At 37.7% G+C, this 20951-nt stretch overlaps 1 protein-coding gene across 1 annotated transcript in view; it reads right to left on the reverse strand.

Moving 5' to 3' along the window:
* Positions 1–231: 231 nt before the first annotated feature.
* The window catches only part of LOC127440570 (zinc finger protein 850-like), a 67748-nt gene continuing 47028 nt past the window's right edge, over positions 232–20951 (reverse strand). The window contains exons 6-8 of the mRNA XM_051697247.1: positions 3048–3067; positions 2107–2243; positions 232–1841 (exon numbers count right to left, since the gene is read on the reverse strand). Of these exons, the coding sequence (XP_051553207.1) occupies positions 1072–1841; positions 2107–2243; positions 3048–3067 (927 nt within the window). The 3' untranslated portion in view covers positions 232–1071. The remainder of the gene's footprint in view (positions 1842–2106; positions 2244–3047; positions 3068–20951) is intronic.

Raw genomic sequence — 20951 nt, forward strand, 5'->3', positions numbered from 1 at the left:
TGCATTTGTTTTTTGTTTTTAAATATACTTATGTTTTTTTTGTGTGTGTTTTTTTATGTTTGAGTGTTTGTGTCGGGGGGGGGGTTTGTGGCGGGAGATGTTCGGGGGAAGGGGTTAATTTTATATAATTTGATTCTGCATTTTCTGTTATGTTTATTTAATTTGTTGAATGGAATCAATAAAAATTGTTAATAATAATGTATCAATCAAACTCAGAATGGCAAATTTCTGACACGGTTCTCTATGTTTTATTATATCCATGCATGTGGTTACAGATAAAGGAATGTGGTTACAAATAAATGATTTTGAAAAAGGAAACTGATGACAACATTTACATCTCCATCTTTCCTGCACTCGATTCCAGTATCTCACAGGATGGTGTGAGCTCCGCTGTTTTCTCTCATTGGTAGTCGCTGCGCGATATCACTGCATTTGCATAAAGTTAAACTTTTCTCAGCTTTGTCACATCTCTTGACATTCCCACATCCTGTTGCCAATGGTCGCTGTCACTCATGTCGCCGGATGTCTCCAGCTCTCATTGAAAATGAATGATTTCTTGTCGCATCCAGCAACAAAATCGCTGACAATGTGAACGGGGCTTAACGAGCAGACGAGTCTCAGGTGCACAAAGGCAGACCTAAAAGAACACACACCCATATTCGCTCAGAGAGCGAGAATGAGCAAGAGAGAGTGTGAGAGAAAAGAGAGCGAAAGAGAGAACTCCAGACTGGGATCACAGACCGTAACAAAACCCAATTGAATTTCACTCTATTTATGTGATATGCTAAAGGTTAATTCTGTAATTTCTAAAGGTAATGACATCAGATCTGGTAGATACCTGTTATGCAAGATTATGAATATTTATACACTGCAAACTGTCATTTTCTTAGTATTGTCATTTTCAGTATTTTATCCTGATTTCCAATAAAAAATCTAAACATTTATAAAACAAGATATATTTACTTGACAAGCAAAATGGCATAAAAAATGAAGTCTTGTTTTCAGGGAAATCAGCCTAATGAAGTTGTGTTACATTAAATACATAAGTGTTGACCCTGAAATTTACAATGCTCACAATGACAATTTTGAACAACCCTTTTTTAAATGAGTTTTTAGATTACTTGATTGGGTGAAATTCTTTTCACATGAAGTACACTGGTATGGCTTCTCTCCAGTGTGCACTCTCTCATGTGATTTCAGGTGTCCTGAGTAAGAGAAACTCTTTCCACAAAAAGAACACACGTATGGCTTCTCATTTGTATGAGTTGTCATGTGTATCTTTAGATCTGATGTCCGCATAAATTTTTTGCCACACTGATCACAGTTAAATGGCTTTAATCCTGAGTGATTTTGCAGATGAAGTGTGAGATGGCCAGCTTGTTTGAAACTCTTTCCACACTGATGGCATGTGAAGGGCTTCTCTCCAGTGTGAATTCTCATGTGACGCTTAAGATGTCCTTTCTCTCTGAAACTCTTTCCACATTGAGGGCAGGAGAAGGGCTTTTCTCCAGTGTGAATTTTCATGTGACCGTCAAGCTGTCCTCTCTGTTTGAAGCTCTTTCCACACTGATTGCATGTGTAAGGCTTCTCTCCAGTGTGAATTCTCATGTGACATTTAAATATTCCACTCTCTCTGAAACTCTTGCCGCACTGAGAGCATGTGAAAGGCTTCTCTCCAGTGTGAATTCTTATGTGACGCTTAAGGTCTCCTTTTTGTGCAAAACTCTTTCCACAGTGAGGGCAGGTAAAATACTTTTTGCCTCTTGTTCTTCGATGATATTGATGGTGTTTCTCCTCTATGTCATTCAGTTCTTGACTTTCTTCTTTTACTTCCATCAAGTCTAGAAATGAACATCGTTAATTGAGACAAATTTGAAAAAAGAAATATAATTTAACACCAATTTAACGGCAGTAAGCAGCAATGGCCAAGTATCTTAATGTGATCTTTGTTATGCTGAAGGTTGGTGCTCTCATATAGATTAATTGTTTGTTTAACAGTAATTTTACTGCTTCTGTGATGTTATAACTTCAGCTGCTAGATCTAGTGAACTGTCTGAAGCTTTGTTCCTCAACAGTCATTATGAAAAATCAAGAATGGACACCAACCTCTTTGTTCCTCAGTATCTTCGGTTTTCGTCCTGCGTAGCTCTGGATCACTTATATCTTCACTCTCCTCTTTAACAAACTTCATTTTTGCAATAGTGTGCCAGTAGACTTCAGTGGTTACACTTGGAGTTATTCCTCTTTATAAACCACCTTTTTTCTTTCTTTACCTGTAGAATGATGGAAATAATCACATCATTTATTGGTGAATTTCTGTGGGAGTATCTTCACTGCAGAAGTGAATCACGATCACTGTGTGGTACAGTATAGAAGAGCAGATCTGCCAAATAAAAGGGAACAAATTCCTTAATTCTTTACATTAACACCTTGTTGAATTAAATACAATTTCCCTGTTTACCATGTGTAATCATGGCTAGGTTTTGAAATGTATATATATTTTAGAAAAGGAAACTTGACTTTATGACCTTAAGATTGTAAGCTTAGCTGAGTGTCAACCAAAAGAGTGTAACAAGGTGGAGGCGATAAATATATGATGCAATAATATAGTTAAATGCTTAGAATGACTAAATGCTTAACCACAGAAGTTGGGTTAAAAGCAGACAAGTGGCTAATGCTTGACCTAATAATAACTTGATGACTGCTACAGCAAAGTAAGAAGACAGTGCACAGGTGGCCACAGCAAAGATGCAGGACATGGCTGACAAGACATAACAGTAAGGCCTTTAGAAGGCTACAACTGCAGAAATCAGAGGAACTGACCAAGAAACTGAGCTTGTTTACATGGACACCATAAACCCGCTGCTTAAAATTTAAGAGTGGCATTCGCAATTACATAGACTTGTGTTAGCGGCATGCTGGCTTTGGCTTTGAGAACAAAAGCGAGTTGAGAGCAAAGCGTGTTTCAACCCATTCTGTCTCATGGAGCACTGCTAATATGAAACAACGCTGTGATCAGTGTCGTCGCGCATATGGTGAGTTCTCACTGTTTGTCCTCCTCAGTCACCTGGGAACAGTTTGCAAGAGTAGTGTCATCTATGAGAACACTGCATATGATCTCAGCCCATCTTAGAATGTATACGCAATTCACCCAGTCAATAGAATCCCCAAGGGGATAGCGTTTGTAATGCCTGATCAAAAACATAAGGCCGGGGCCTGGGTAGCTCAGCGAGTAAAGACACTGACTACCACCCCTGGAGTTGCGAGTTTGAATCCAGGGCATGCTGAGTGACTCCAGCCAGATCTCCTAAGCAACCAAATTGGCCCAGTTGCTAGGGAGGGTAGAGTCACATTGGGTAACCTCCTCGTGGTTGCTATAATGTGGTTTGCTCTTGGTGGGGCTCATGGTGAGTTGTGCGTGGATGCCGTGGAGAATGGCATGACGCCTCCACACGCGCTACGTCTCTGCAGTAACGCGCTCAACAAGCCACGTAATTAGATGCGCGGATGGACGGTCTCAGATGCGGAGGCAACTGAGATTCGTCCTCTACCACCCGGATTGAGGCGAGTCACTATGCCACCACAAGGACTTAGCGTGCATTGGGAATTGGGCATAAAAAAAACAAAAAAAAAACACAAGGCCGTGTAAACCGGAAGTGGTCAGTAGATTGCTGCTCTCGCTGGATCCTCACTAGCGCATGTGAGCAATTTCAAAGTAAAAGCGCTTCACATGCGCTTCAGGTAAATCCAAAAAGGTATTTTCTAACATAAACACCAGCAATACACAAAAGCGTTTTGGCTGTGTACTTACGGAATGACACAGACACACTTGTGCAGAGCTCTTAATGCAAACAACCTCATAGTCCACCATGTAGAGACTACAACAGACCTGGGCATTTTACGGGTCACGAAGTCTTTGGCAAACCACATATTAAACACAAAATAATTAGGCTATGAATAAAGAATTATGTTGCCTTTATTTTGAAGTGACATTCAAAAGTGCCATGCGTGCATAAACCAGTCAGCCACAACATTAAAACCACCTGCCAAATATTGTGTAGGTCCCCCTCGTACCGCCAAATCATTACCAACCCACATCTCAGAATAGCATTCTGAGATGATATTCTCACCACAATTTTACAGAGCAGTAATTTGAGTTACCGTAGACTTTGTCAGTTTGAACTAGTCTGGCCATTCTCTGTTGAGAACTCTGTCTCTCTCATCAACAAGGCATTTCCGTCCACAGAACTGCCACTCACTGGATGTTTTTTGTTTTTGGCATCATTCTGAGTAAATTCTAGAGACCGTTATGCGTGAAAATCCCAGGAGATCAGCAGTTACAGAAATACTCAAACCAGCCCATTTGGCACCAACAATCATCCATGCGATTATCTAATCAGCCAATCATGTGGCAGCAGTGCAGTGCATGAAATAATGCAGATACAGGTCAGGAGCTTCAGTTAATGTTCACATCAACCATCAGAATGGGGAAAAAATTTGATCTCAGTGATTTGGACCGTGGCATGATTGTTGGTGCCAGATGGGCTGGTTTGAGTATTTCTGTAACTGCTGATCTCCTGGGATTTTCACGTACAACAGTTTCTAGAATTTACTCCGAATGGAGCCAAAAACAAAAAACATCCAGTGAGCGGCAGGTCTGTGGATGGAAATGCCTTGTTGATGAGAGAGGTCAACAGAGAATGGCCAGACTGGTTCATACTGACAAAGTCTACGGTAACTCAGATAATCGCTCTGTACAATTGCGGTGAGAAGAATAGCGTCTCAGAATGCTATTCTGTGATGCGGGTTGGCGCTGTTTTTGTGGCATGAAGGGGACCTACACAATATTAGGCAGGTGGCTTTAATGTTGTGGCTGACTGGTGTATATCAGGTAGTCTACCCATATAAAGGGCATAGGCTCACCACTGAATGTAATGTGCTGTTTTGGCAGCATAAGGGGGACCTACACAATATTGGGCAGGTGGTTTAATGTTGTGGCTGATCGGTGTACGTACACTTCATACTGTGAAATGTGTCAAACATGCAGTACATCCATCAGCCAACGAAAATGATCAGTGAAAAAAGAAAAGTTGATGCAGAATACAGAGTGTTCAATAAGTCCTGGAATGTGAACTATTTCTTGACAGAGGTTAACGGTAAACTGTGTGTTTAGTTTGTAGGGAACAAATCACTGTATTTAAGGATTTCAATTTGAACCGCCACTTCCAGACAAAACATGAGGAAAAATACAAAAACCTGACTGAGGAGGAGAGAGCATGGACATCCAAGATAATTATCTCGGATATATATAATTATCTCTCTATATATAGATCATTTTCCGAGGCATTGCTAGCTTAAGGGATAGTTTTCCCAAAAAAATCTCTCATATTTACTGACTTTATTCTGCAGAACACAACAAAGATTTTTAGAAGAATATTTTAGCTCTGTAGGTCCATACAATGCAAGTGAATGGTGACCAAAACTCCAAAGAAGGTCCAAAAGGTTGCCACCTACTGGTCAGGATTGGTCAAAGGTGGAGATTGATAGTAAAAAATGACTTCAATTTTGATCTGTTTCTCACCCACACTTATATTGCTTCAGAAGATATGGATTTAACCACTGGAGTCATCTGGATTACTTTATGTGCTTTTTGGACCTTTAAAGTTCTGGCCACCATTCACTTGCATTGCACTGACCTACAGAGCTGAAATATTCTTCTAAAAATTTTCATTTGTATTCTGCAGAAGAAAGTCAGTCATACACATCTGGGATGGCATGAGGGTGAGTAAATGATGAGAGAACTTTAATTTTTGGATGAACTATCCCTTAAAGAGAGACAGGGGAGTAACTTAATTGCGTCAGAGATGTCACTTTACTCACAGCTGATTGGTTCAGCATCTGTTAGCGATCTGTTACCCAGAACAAAACCTGCCAAAGAGCAAGTTATAAGTTACTATGGCGATGAACACCGGTAAAGGTCGACCCACTTTCATGGTACCTAAAACCTAGGGTTGAAACAAACTAAACTAAAATTTACCTGATTAGCCAGAGAAACCGGCTTTATGGTACAGGCACCTGTGACCTATACCATGAAGCTTGTTGAACAAACTCAGGGTTTCAGGGTTGGTTTTGAGTTGACCAAACCAAACCAATCAGGCTTTAGTGGTACCATGATGCTGCTCATCAACTTTCTTTGGTAACTCAGGCTTTGATCCTGAGTTTAAGATTAGTTCACGCGCTCATGCACATGAATGAGTGATGTTTGCAGCAAACAGCCAATCGCGTGAAAAACAGGGATTCAGATTCACTCCTCGCGAGAGAGCCGGCGGGATTTATCTCTCCGTTGAAGGCCGATCGTTATGAAAATATTAAGAATTTTAATACATTTAAACAGCACATCTAGAGATTGTTATACAAATATGAAAATGAAAACAGATTTTATACTGCACAAGAGATCGCCATAAAATCATGAAGAATTAATACACATTTACACCGCACAAGGATCACTGTATATTTATGAAGAAATTAAAGACATTTACACAGCAAAATGAAACACTGCAGCTACTGCGAGAAGTCGAGAGGACTGCTGGAAACTAAAATATCAAATAGCTGATACTGATGCATAATATCACTTATCAATAATATATCAATATTTGCACTACCCATGTGTATGTATGTATGTGTATAATTAGTTTTTATTTTTTAATTATTATCTCTGTCTTGTTGCTGTATTGTATTGTTGTACACTGGAAGCTCCTGTCACCAAGACAGATTCCTTGTATGTGTAAGCATACTTGGCAATAAAGCTCATTCTGATTCTGATTCTGATAAGTGAATTCTTATATGTCCACATGAAGACCTTATTTTAAATATTTAAAGACATTATATAAAATCTTAAAGCTTTTATACTCATTTAAACTGAAAGCTTAATATAATTTAATACTATTACAAATTAATATAGGCTACTACTGAATAATGAAAAAAAAAGTCAGCACTAGGAAAACTATATGCAATAACTGGCATGCAATAACAAGACGTATTTTTTAAGATGTTTTTTGTGCAGCACTAATATTGAACTTTGTGAAATACTTCATTTTCATCTCTAGCCCATGAAAGAAAAGGTTTGGGTGGCATTCAACCCTTTCACCATCTTGTGAATTGATTAAGCTTTTAATATTTTCAAATTGATCACAGATAGCTTAATATTATATTGTTTATATTTTTATATTTTATGGATAGAGAAGGTAAATGAAATGCAAGACTCCATCAGCCAAAAATGTATATTTAGACTTTCAAATAAATATTTGATCATGAAGAGATGATTTTGTGTCTAAAAAAGACACAAAAATGACATGTTCCACAATAAACACAGGTTTGATTTGTATTCACATTTCTCATGATGAGGTTATTAATAGACAACAATGACATTAATACAGTACTTAACTAAATTTACAAAAAAATGAAGATAAATGTTTGGGATTTGAACACATTATCAGGAAAATAACTTTATAAAGTAACTTTAAACCCTCCTAAAATGCATTTTTTTTCTTTGTCTATTTCTAATTTTTGCTTCAGCTCTTGTTACAGATAATTTATTGCATATTGATGGATGAAAAACTGCTTATCTTCTAACTTCTGATAAATGACTAACTGTTTTTAATTTAATCCTCAATATTCATGTTATGATGAGTTTAGCTTGTTTTAATGATTAATTCACATAAACAATGAGACTGAACAACATTATATTCGTTTTATATCACAAACGCTAAATGATTTCAAGTAATATTACCATGTTGTTTATGTGTAAAAGTGTTGTATTGTTTTATATATTTTAGTTAAAGCACTGAAAAACACAAACCTTAAGTCAACTGAATCACAACAGACGGCGGAATTGCGGCGGGTCCTTATGACGTCACAATAACAACAACAACAACTTCTTCTTGTGATGTTTAATGGCGGATCGGAAAAGCAGTTCATGTTGCATTACCGACACATACTGGACTGGAGTGATGATCACGGAAAGCATGCGGGAGGAGGAGAGGTCAAATGGCAAGAGCAAATTCCTAAATATAAACAAGCGATGAAGAATAAACAGAATTAAAGAAAATATATATGAACAAAACAGAGCACTAAATAACATGATTTTTTCAGAAATAAACTTTGAGCTAAATCAAAAGCTGAAGAAAATAAATACGCCTTCAAATTTAAAAATGGTGATAGAGGGGAAGGTCTAATATGAAAGGGCAGGCTGTTCCAGAGCTTAGGAGCAGTAACTGAGAAAGACCTGTCTCCCTTGGACTTAAAACGAGAACGGAGAACAGATAGTGGTAAAAGATCTGAGGACCTGAGGAGAAAATTAAATGTGTTGCAGAACCACTGCACTGTATTGTGTTGTGTGACTACACAGCTCTAATTAAACCATTTCATCAAGCAGTTCTCTTTAGACCAACAGATGATTTTGCCAAATATTGGTCTTTTGCATGAGCAGGTGCTTCTTCTTGCTCATTCTGAAATATTTGCATCTTTCATCTCATTTTTATTTGGTCTAATAATGGAAATACCCTACAAGTCTATGATAACGTTTTTATGCTATGATGCCTTAAGGCTGGGAACGAAAGCATGTCAGACTATTCTGGGAGGTCAATAATTTTGACGAGGCTTTAGCATTTTTAAAATAACCAGAGCAACAGTTCAGATGGTGTGCGGTGATATTGATGATATTCTCAGAGCAAATTAGGTATTTAGGGCTTGTTGAGGCAAAGTTACAACTTTTTTGATGCGCATCAGTGTTGCTATATAAATTCTATACTGTTTGAATATATTTAGTAAATGTGTGTACATCGCGGTCTATGCACGTCCTTCTACTGAATATAAATTGTATCCACCTCAAGTTTTTTTATGAACAATTTTAGGAAACTTCGTTCCATCTTGGTTTTCCCATCCAGCATTTGTTATGCAATATCTCCAAATTTGCATAGGAATATGAGGATGGAAACCCAGCTAATTTCACCTTTTACCACTGCTGCTGTTGGCAATATGATTTTCAACTGATCTAGAGTTTGCTGTTGTTTATCGGTGGACAGACATGGTATGGGTATTAGTTTTTGTCTATTTGTAGGCTTTCTCTTTACCATGTCTTGGAAATGAGGTATGAAGGTTTTCTGCCTGACAGCTTGCAAAATTTTTATTTTCATACCCTGTCCACAAACACTCACGTTTCTCTTTATCTTGGGTACAACCCTCACTGGCAAATAAAATAGCCTTTGATATAGCCTTTATAGGGCCCAATGATTCCGCAATGAAGGAAACATGGATGAAATTGTGGAATCCAAACATAGAATTGGAATAAGAAATGCCTAATAACACAGAATTTGATATATTTGGGATAAAATAAGTGTATGAATGCACAAAAAAAATAAAATAAAAATAAAATTAGAATTGTGACTTGGCCTAGTGTGGTTAAAGTGGCAGGACTGGCCTTAGTAATAACATGTTGCTAAATACTCTGTAAATGACCACAAATAGTAATTAAAGGCCTTAAGGGACTGGTATTTAAATAGAACTTAGCCAGTGCAGGGATATATATATAGACCATTTCAAGGACTGTTGGTCAGTTTAAAAAAGTGATGTCTTTGTCCCTTGAATATTTCCGGCTAGTTGTCATACTCATTCAAAACAACAGCGAGAGGCGATTCATTCATAGTGACTTTAACAAGATATACATTACTAAGGTTAATACGATTGTAATAGAATGTCACTAAAATTTGAACCATGTTGTTCGGTGGCTGGATGCTCCCTGGATGCCTGGAACTAACGGATATTAAAGTGTTTACATTTCCGAAAAAGCAACCGCAAATGGATGCATGAACCGCTGTGATGAAGCAAAATGGCTGGATACGTGCTGTACTAACACCTGTAGCACACATCTTATCTCTGGTAGGTAAACAACATTTTTGCCAACTAATAGTAAGTTTGAAAGGTAGAGTATAGCTGGCTTGTGAAGTCAGAGTATTTCTTTATAGGCTCTAAAAGTGATTATAGATTGCTCCTATTATAATGAAAGAAGCTGCGCAAGTCATTTACATTTACATTTAGTCATATGCTTTTATAAAGTACAAAGTGACTTACAAATGAGAAACATAACAAGCAATTTGTCACACAAAAGTCAACAATATCTGCAGTATTGCACTGCCAAGATCTCAGAGTAGGAGTAGTATAAAAGCTACCACAGGAGAAAGAGACACACAAGGAAAGTTTTTTAGAATTAAAAAAAAACCTTACACCTTGTCTGCTAGTCAAGCACTTTCAGATTTAACAGCTTCATTGATTTTAATTGGAGCGATCCAATATTCCCAACCTTGGATATAATTGTAAGCATCTAAACTATGATACACTTTCATCGGCTCTCTCGCAGCGTAGGCACTCAGTATCAACAACATGTCTGGATAAGTCACTTCAGGTAAACGTATGATGTTCTTTGAGAATTATTTTTGACTCAGAGTCTGATTTAAATGATCCTGTACTGACATTGTTTATTTTCAGTTTTTGCACAACCTTTTTGCAGTTTTGTGGCAACAAGCGAAAACTAACAGACAAGAATCAAAGCTTTTGATTAAGCGCCAACAGACAAAATTTAATACTGCAAGAGATAAAGTGAAGTGAACATACTTTATCTCTCAACGAGTCCTGGTCAGCAGGGGACAGTAAGCGAGTTTCCTGTTCTGGTTGCTGCCGGCACGCTGCACGAGTCTGTTTGTTTGTAGCTTGCTAGCCTGCTTAGCATTGCTTATTCCTCTACACTCATCATTTTATTTTACCGCGTGCTTAGTTTTTTCTCCTGCTTTTCTACTGTTTCAACTGCGTGTATATTACCACATGCACCCGTTTTCTTTCTTTTCTTTTCTTCCGCTTGTCTACATCTTGCATGTCGACTGTGTGCATTCGTTTTCTCGTCTGTGTTTTACACAAACTATTGCATCAATCTCAAACATCTGCTGATCAGGAACTAACACAACAACTGCAATTGCATGAGGGATTCACATCGACGGAGAAAGTTAATGAGTTAGAGGCACGCATCCGAACGCTAGTAGAGGTCAGTGAGAAAGAGAAGCCGGTAGATACTGTTTCGGATATGGGTAGTACAGCGAGCAACACACACTTTGGTTCCGGCTGTAGAGCCCCCGCAGCAGGACGTTTGGGTGATGTCTCGGCGGCATACTCGCCCAGCAAAGTGACACCACTCCCCCGTTCCTGTTAAGGTTTCCAATTGATTCCCCCCACTCAGTGATGCACCCACTGAGAATCATTTTGAAAGAGCCTTGGTCATAGGTGATTCTATTGTAAGGAACGTTGAAACGGAGACTCCAGCCACTATTGTTAAATGCATTTCCAGTGCCAGAACGTCTGACATCAGATCAAATTTACAAGTGCTGGCTAATGCTAAATGTAGATTTTCTAAAACTGTTATTCATGTTGGCACTAACAATGTCCGGCTTCGCCATTCGGAGATCACTAGAGATAATGTTAAAGAGGTGGTTGAACTTGCAAAAATTATATCAGACACTGTAATATGCTCTGGCCCCCTCCCTGCTCCTCGTCGTGATGAGGTTTCTAGTAGAGTAGTGTGACTGAATGGCTGGATGTTGCCTTGAGATGTCACACAGGTCACATAAACAACAACACATAGAGATCGTATCACCTACATATCACATAGAGACTGTGTCTGTTTCATGTAGTACCAAACACAAACCACTCCCTTAATAATTTATAAAAAAATGTATTATGGTAAAACTCGAAAATAACAAAAAATAGAAGATAAACATCATATAAAGGTAGGGCTACTAAACATTAGATCTCTTTCAACCAAAGCACTAATTTTAAATGAAATTATTACAGATCATAGTTTGGATGCGATCTGTTTGAACAAAACCTGGCTTAAACCGGATGAATATATTAGTTTAAATGAATCTACTCCCCCAGGTTATTGTTATAAATATGAGCCTCGTCTGAAGGGTCGAGGAGGAGGTGTTGCTGCAATTTACATTTAAGTTTTTGGTGTTATTCAGAGGGCAGGATATAAGTTTGAGTCTTTTCAACTAATAATGCTTAATGTGACACCGTCAGATACAATAAAAAATTCTCTGTTGTCTTTTGCACTTGCTACAGTATATAGATCACCCAGGCAGTATTCTGATTTCCTTGGTGAATTTGCAAATGTTCTATCAGATCTAGTAGTTAATGTAGATAGAGCTTTAATTGTTGGTGATTTCAACATTCACATAGATAATGAAAATGACACATTGGGATTAGCATTTATCGATATTCTCAACTCTCTTGGAGTCAGACAAAATGTGACAGGACCAACTTCGTCGCCATAATCATACGCTATATTTAATTCTGTCATATGGAGTTGACATTGATACTTTAGAAATTCTGCCGCAGAGCAATGACATCTCAGATCATTACCTCATCTCTTGTATGCTAGGATCAGCTAATGTCACTCAATCTACACCACGCTATTGTTCAGATAGAACTATTTTTTCAACCACTAAATATAGCTTCACTAATAATCTTCCAGATATATCTTATATATTCAGTAAGCCAAAAAGTCTAGAAAAACTTGAAGTAATATCAGAAAATATAAATACAGTCTTCTCTAGTACTCTTGATAATGTTCTCAAGACAGCAGCTCGGAAAATGGAGCGCAAGTGGAAGAATACAAAATTAGAGGTATTTCACGGTGTGTGGAAGGATAGTGTCTATAGCTACAGATGGGCACTTAAAGCTGCCAGGTCAGCATATTTTAGCAAACTCATAATGTGGCAGTGGGGGCGTGGTCAAGCATCCATCTGGAGAGAGAGAAAGCGGTAAGGTCTCTTGCACCTGAGCTAGATTATGTTTAACACCTGTCTCTAATTCCGGTGAGCATGGGGAGAGCGGCATATAACCAGCCACGCCAGCAGCTGGGTGAGAGAGTCTGGCACAAGAAAGGCCACGGTGTACCCGAAGTTGAAGCGGTTTAATCTATTATGTGTGTGAAGCTGATGTGTTGAGGTTATTATGTTCCTGTGAAGCTGATGTGTTTGTTTGACTACCTGCTGTGAATCTGATGAGTTTGTGAACTTGAAAAACCTTGAAGTGGCTGATTAAAAATCTTACCTGTGCCAGAAGAAACCCCACTTCCCTGTGTCTACTTCCTTCCTGCTGTTAAGTTGTCTCACACATAAAAAGTAACCACAACAATCCTAGGTGTTTTTTCAGTACTGCCATCACAGCACAATAGTAATGACTTCATGAGTTTCTTTACTGTTAAAATTAGTCAAATAATCAGAAATTAAATTTGAATTATGCAATCGTCTGTCACAGTACCACAGAAAACTGTATCTCATAATTTTCCTCACGAGCAACTTCAAACCTTCGCTGTCATAGGTCATGAAGAGCTAACAAAACTTATCGAAAGATCAAAAGCCACAACATGTATGTTAGATCCAATACCAAGTAAGCTCTTAAAAGAGGTATTCCCTGTAATCTCAGAACCTCTTCTTAATATAGTTAACTCCTCGCTATCCTTAGGATATTTCCCAAGAAAATGGCAGTTATCAAACCGCTTGTTAAGAAGCTACAGCTTGATCCTGGAAAATTGGCTAATTATAGACCAATTTCAAATCTCCCGTTTATGTCAAAAATACTAGAAAAGGTAGTGTCCTCCCAACTATGTTCATTTCTACAGAAAAAAATATGTATAAATAAACAATTTCAGTCAGGATTTAGGCCCTATCACAGTACAGAGACTGCACTTATCAGAGTTACAAATGACTTGCTCTTATCATCTGATTGTGGCTGCATTTCACTTCTATTGCTTTTAGATCTAAGTGCTGCATTTGACATGATAGATCACAACATTCTCTTGAATAGGCTGGAGAATTATGTTGGCATTTGTGGAGTTGCATTAGCATGGTTTAGGTCCTATTTAGCAGACTGCTACCACTTTGTCAATGTAAATGAATAATTGTCAAACCAAACAAAAGTAACGTATGGAGTGCCACAGGGATCAGTTTTAGGGCCTCTGCTTTTCTCCTTGTATATGCTTCCCCTGGGAGATATTATCAGGAATCGTGGAATAAGTTTCCACTGTTATGCCAACGATACCCAACTTTATATTTCTTCAAAACCTGATGAGATTTCACAATTCTCCAAATTAGCAGAGTGTATCAATGAAATAAAAGATTGGATGGCTAGAAATTTCCTTCTACTCAATTCTGACAAAACAGAGGTACTAATTATTGGAACAAAAACCTCTAAAAACAAGCCGCTAAAATATAATTTGACTCTCAATGGATGTACTTTTACATCGTCTTCTACAGCGAGGAACTTAGGTGTTATATTTGATACCAATCTGTCCTTTGAAAATCAAATTTCCAATGTTTGTAGATCAGCATTCATCCACCTCAGAAATATTGCTAAGTTTTGACACATGCTCCCTGTCACTGATGCCGAAAAACTAATTCATGCATTCATGACCTCAAGACTAGATTATTGTAATGCATTACTGGGAGGATGTCCTGCAAGTTCAATAAATAAACTTCAATTGGTTCAAAATGCAGCTGCCAGAGTGCTGACTAGAACCACGAAATATGGTCATTTTCAGTGTTGGGGAGTAACGGAATACATGTAACGGGATTACGTATTTAAAATACAAAATATAAGTAACTGTATTCCACTACAGTTACAATTTAAATCATTGGTATTTAGGATAAAGTTACATTCAAAAAGTATTTTGATTACTGAAGAGATTACTATGCATTTTATTGTCATTTATTTCATTTAATATTTAGTCCTTTCAGATGGAAAACATTTATACATATAAATGATGCGATACAAAGTGTTTGAACAGCGGTGAAACACTTTCTTATGATGTGTTACATTCATACGAGCAGACAGAGAAGTTTGAAATTTAGAACAAAAGAAATATAATTAAACCTTGTGTAAATTTCAAAGTCAGCTTTACGCAAAGCTAAAATGCTATTTCTAGCCATTTTACAAGCACGTTTCCAGGCACGATCATACTTTTTTTATCAAGAAAATTCACGTTGGATCATAATTTCTTTTTTTCTTGTAAGACCTTTGATATTAGGGCAAAAATTGTATTCTTGATAATAATTTTTGTATTGTTTTCCTGTAAAAATATCTAAAAATCCTTAAAACAAGACCAATTAGATTTATATTGTTTTAGAAACAACACTGCATTAGATATTTAGGTTTTTCAGAGAATGTATTTTTAACATGTGTATTTTGTCTTACTGTACTGGCAGAGTTTTTATAGTTAAAACAATTGAAAAAAATCTACCAGTGCTGAAGAAGTAATCCAGAGTATTTAAATACGTTACTGACCTTGAGTAATCTAATGGAATACGTTACAAATTAAATTTTTACAGCATGTATTCTGTAATCTGTAGTGGAATACATTTCAAAAGTAACCCTCCCAACCCTGGTCATATTAGCCCCATTTTATCATTGTTACATTGGCTACCTATTAAATTTCGTATTAGTTTTAAAATTCTGTTAACTACGTACAAAGCTTTGAATGGTCTAGCTCCGCAGTTCTTAAGTGACCTTCTATGCTATATTCCATCACGTTCATTACGATCGCAAAATTCTGGCCTGTTTATAGTTCCTTGAATATCAAAATCCACAAAAGGAGGTAGATCCTTTTCATATTTGGCTCCTTAACTATGGAATAGTCTCCCTAACACTGTTCGAGATGCAGACACACTCACTCAGTTTAAGTCTAGACCAAAGACTCATCTATTTAGCCAGGCATACACCTAATTTATCCATCAACTCACAATTAGGCTGCTTTAGTTAGGTCTGCCTGAACCAGAAACATTTATCATGTTCTATAACTCTGCAAAAAATTGAATGGCATCTACGCTAATGTTATTCTATTTGTTTCCCTGTCTCAACCTTGGGATTCATATCCCGAGGTTACCAGAGCCGGCCAGATCCACCTCCGTTCCTGCTTGGTGTCAGACTCCAGTGCTATGTGTCTCTGAGTAATGACAACTAAATGCAGCTGGTGTCAGCCAGACATCATTTCAGTCTATTATGATGGACTTCAGAGGATGAACTGATGCCAACTCAAACCATAAGACATGGGATACTTTGTATGACACTGCCTGAACCTTGGACGTGAGATGGACCTCACCGAAATGACGTGCTGGTTGAACTGCGATGCACCTCACTGATCTCTGCTTTCATCACCTCGGTCTAATGATGGAAATTACTCTTGAAATGGAATACATAGACTTTCAATTAATTGCCAACAATACCCTTCATCAGCCAACTAACAAAGGACAATGCATCTATGTAAACTTCTGCAGTTAATCCAGGATGAACTTCAAAGACATTAGTCATTAATCTTACAGTTCATACAAAATCTTTGTATAAACAATGGCCCTTAACACTTACTTAGTTTACTAATTTTAAACCATGACCTGCACTGCACATAAATAACTAATATTGGCAATATATTAATGCCGGTTAGCCAGAGAGGAACTGGCCCCCACAGTGAGCCTGGTTTCTCACAAGGTTATTTTTCTCCATCTTATGGAGTTTTGTGTTCCTTGTCACAGTCGCTTTCGACTTGCTCACTTGGGTTCTAAATACAATTATAATTTAATTATTTAATTCTTTATTTTTATACACAATTTACAATCTTATTTAACCAAACTACACAATGATGACTCTAAGACGTTATAGATATTACAGTTTCATTTTCTGTTAATGCATGATTCTCTGTAAAGCTGCTTTGAAATGATGTGTGTTGTGAAAAGTGCTATACAAATAAAAATGACTTGACAAGTCTAACTTGTTCTGTTTAAGATAGACTCAAAGTACGCTCTAATAATTTTTTTTGGACTGTTCTGGGTTATAAAAGTGACGCTACCCGAAATTAGAGTTGGGGTACTCAAGTTCGGACTCGAGTCTGAGTCACGAGTCCAATTTTCATGGACTAGGAAGCATTTTTACTCGGACTTGACTCGGATTCGAGCCTTTGGGACTTTGGATTTTTTCCCGAGTCCAGATGAGTCCATGGCATTTGTGATGCAATGAAAAATAAATAAATAAATAAAAATAACAAAACAGAAATAAATGAACACATCTCTGTCTGCATACAGCTGTAGCACCCCCTGATGTCGTAGATGTAGCCAGAGTTTATTTCAACATGTTGAGCAAACACGCACTCATACATACGCACATGCAGAGTGGCACACTCATCAGTCAACCAATACGCTTGAATGTTACTACTGAGAGACTACTGTACAACATCGATTACCAAGGTGGCTGGCATGACGAACACATAAAGACAGGTATGTAGAAACTATACAAGGCAGTTTCGCACGGCACGGGACCTGACAACTGGTAAAATAGCAGGTGGCATTTGTGCAGCCAAGACGGTTCTCGCATCACAGTTTCATCGTGGTTAAGAACTTCATTAAGTCAAGACATCCACATCATGTCTCTCACAGTTTACTAAAACAACATATCAAAATAAAAATTTGTGCTGCAAAATGTTTTGTTTAAAATGTAATTATAGATTGGGTGACCAGACGTTCCGGTTTACCCGGTACAGTTCCGGTTTAAAGTACTGTGTCCCGACAGTTCTCTAAGAATGTAATTATGTCCTGTTTTCAGCTGGTAGGCTCACTGATTTTCTTATATTAAATCTCCTCATTGTCCTTCTAGCTGTTGTCTCTGGTATCATTTGTAGGGAAGAAAATAAATTCCGTTGCGTTGCACATTGATTTGACAATACTTTGATTCTAGTCTTCAGCAAATCAGCTGAAATGTATCTGGTTACTATGGCAATGACGGTATGCGCTTGGCGCTCGTGCTCTATGTCATCCTGTCAGTCAGCGCAAGAAGAAATGCACTAATAAAAATGCATTTTCAACAATTTCTTCATGCAACACGTGAAAATGTAAGCGGAGTGTTTACTTTCACTGTGAATGTTAATTTCCCCAAGAGCACAGAGGTAAATCAGACAATGTCACATTCAGTCAGCTATACTGCACTTTTTACATAGTACAAGCACTTAAATGTTAGATGTGGGGATTGTATTTTGAATTTTAGGTTCCAATGTTGTGAATTTTGTTAAAATATGTACCTAGTATGAAAAGTCATTTCATAATTACACATGCAATATGAAATTAAATGGATAGAATATGCTAAATGGAATCTGTACATTAAAAAAAGCCAAAATGTGGTAAAATCGTGAAAAAACTAAATATAAAATAAAATATAAATTTTCTTAAACTATATATACAGTGAAGTGCAGAAGTTTGCATACCCCTTTTGTTTTAGGCCTAGAAGATTTCACACCCCTTTCAGAAGAGATAAAAGATTATTTAAAGATTATTTAATTTATGTACACAACATTTACTGTAATTTACACAAATCGTCCTGTTCAAAAGTTTGGTCCTTGAGTTGCCTTCTTGAGCATCAATGAATGTTTGCATCTTTTGTAATGGTTGTGTAAGAGTCCATCAATCCCAGGAGATCAGTACAGAAATACTCAAATCAACCTGTCTGGCACCAACAATCATCCATGTGATTATCTAATCAGCCATGCGTGTGGCAGAAGTGCATAAAATCATGCAGATACAGGTCAAGAGCTTCAGTTAATATTCACATCAACCATCAGAATGGGGAAAAATGTGGTCTCAGTGATTTGGACCGTGGCATGATTGTTGGTGCTAGATGGACTGGTTTGAGTATTTCTGTAACTGCTGATCTCAGTTGAAGCCAGAAGTTTACATACACCTTAGCCAAATACATTTAAACTCAGTTTTTCACAATTCCTGACATTTAATCGTTGAAAACATTCCCTGTCTTAGATCAGTTAGGATCACTACTTTATTTTAAGAATGTGTAATGTCAGAATAATAGTAGAGAGAATTATTTATTTCAGCTTTTATTTCTTTCATCACATTCCCAGTAGGTTAGAAGTTTACTCTTTGTTAGTATTTGGTAGCATTGCTTTTAAATTATTTAACTTGGGTCAAACATTTTGGGTAGCCTTCCACAAGCTTCTCACAATAAGTTGCTGGAATTTTGGCCCATTCCTCCAGACAGAACTGGTGTAACTGAGTCAGGTTTGTAGGCCTCCTTGCTTGCACACATCTTTTCAGTTGCCCACAAATTTTCTGTCGGATTGAGGTCAGGGCTTTGTGATGGCCACTCCAATACCTTGACTTTGTTGTCCTTAAGCTATTTTGCAATAAATTTGGAGGTATACTTGGGGTCATTGTCCATTTGGAAGACCCATTTGCGACCGAGCTTTAACATCCTGGCTGATGTCTTGAAATGTTGCTTCAATATATCCACATAATTTTCCTTCCTCATGATGCCATCTATTTTGTGAAGTGCACCAGTCCCTCCTGCAGCAAAGCACCCCCACAACATGATGCTGCCACCCCCATGCTTCATGGTTGGGATAGTGTTCTTTGACTTGCAAGCCTCACCTTTTTCCTCCAAACATAACAATGGTCATTATGGCCAGACAGTTCAATTTTTGTTTCATAAGACCAGAGGACATTTCTCGAAAAAGTAAGATCTTTGTCCCCATGTGCACTTGCAAACTGTAGTCTGGCTTTTTCATGGCGGTTTTGGAGCAGTGGCTTCTTCCTTGCTGAGCAGCCTTTCAGGTTATGTCGAAATAGGACTCGTTTTACTGTGGATATAGATACTTGTCTACCTGTTTCCTCCAGCATCTTCACAATGTCCTTTGCTGTTGTTCTGGGATTTATTTGCACTTTTCACACCAAACTACGTTCATCTCTAGGAGACAGAATGTGTCTCCTTCCTGAGTGGTATGACGGCTGTGTGGTCCCATGGTGTTTATACTCGCGTACTATTGTTTGTACAGATGAATGTGGTACCTTCAGGCATTTGGTAATTTTTCCCAAGGATGAACCAGACTTGTGGAGGTCCACATTTTTTTAATGAGGTCTTGGCAGATTTCTTTTGATTTTCCCATGATGTCAAGCAAAGAGGCACTGAGTTTGAAGGTAGGCCTTAAAATACATCCACAAGTACACCTCCTATCAGAAGTTAATTGTCTAAAGGCTTGACATCATTTTCTGGAATTTTCCAAGCTGCTTAAAGGCACAGTTAACTTAGTGTATGTAAACTTCTGACCCACTGGAATTGTGATATAGTCAATTAAATGTGAAACAATCTGTAAACAATTGTTGGAAAAATGACTTGTGTCATGCACAAAGTAGATGTCCTAAACGACTTGCCAAAACAATAGTTTACTAATATTAAATCTGTGGAGTGGTTAAAAAATGAGTTTTAATGACCTCAACTAAGTGTATATAAACTTCTTACTTCAACTGTATATAATATATATATAAAGGAAATGCAACAGGTGTTTTCGTTGCACTAATATTGACAATTGTTTTTTCTTAGTTGTAAAGGTTAAAATAAGCTTAAAATATTGATGTTGAGTTTATGGTTACAATTTGAATTCAGATTCTTGAACAGATTAATTCAGACTCGACTCGGCATGTAATGGACTCGATCTTGAGTCTGACATGGCCCCTTTTGGACTCTGACTCAACTTGATTGTTTAAAGACTCAGACTTGACTCTGACTCGACTAAGGTGGACTCCAATCCAACACTACCGGAAACGCTTAGACATGGGCTAGACATGCGTAATAGTGTTCTAATTCCTTTGTTACTGTTTATGTCCATGAAATGGTCAATACTCCACTGGAAGCAATTCGAGGGTCTGTATCCCACTCCTCTTGTAGTTTAAGTGAGTTAGGCAGGGTAATTATATATTTGTCAATGGACAGCGGTCTGGATCCTCTAATCCAAGGACAAAATGTCAAAGCTCTCTCATTGCTCAAAAAACAAAACATTGAACTTAATATGTCTGAACTCT

This window comes from Myxocyprinus asiaticus, chromosome 5 (assembly GCF_019703515.2).
Source record: "Myxocyprinus asiaticus isolate MX2 ecotype Aquarium Trade chromosome 5, UBuf_Myxa_2, whole genome shotgun sequence".
NCBI classification, from domain to species: Eukaryota; Metazoa; Chordata; class Actinopteri; order Cypriniformes; family Catostomidae; genus Myxocyprinus; species Myxocyprinus asiaticus.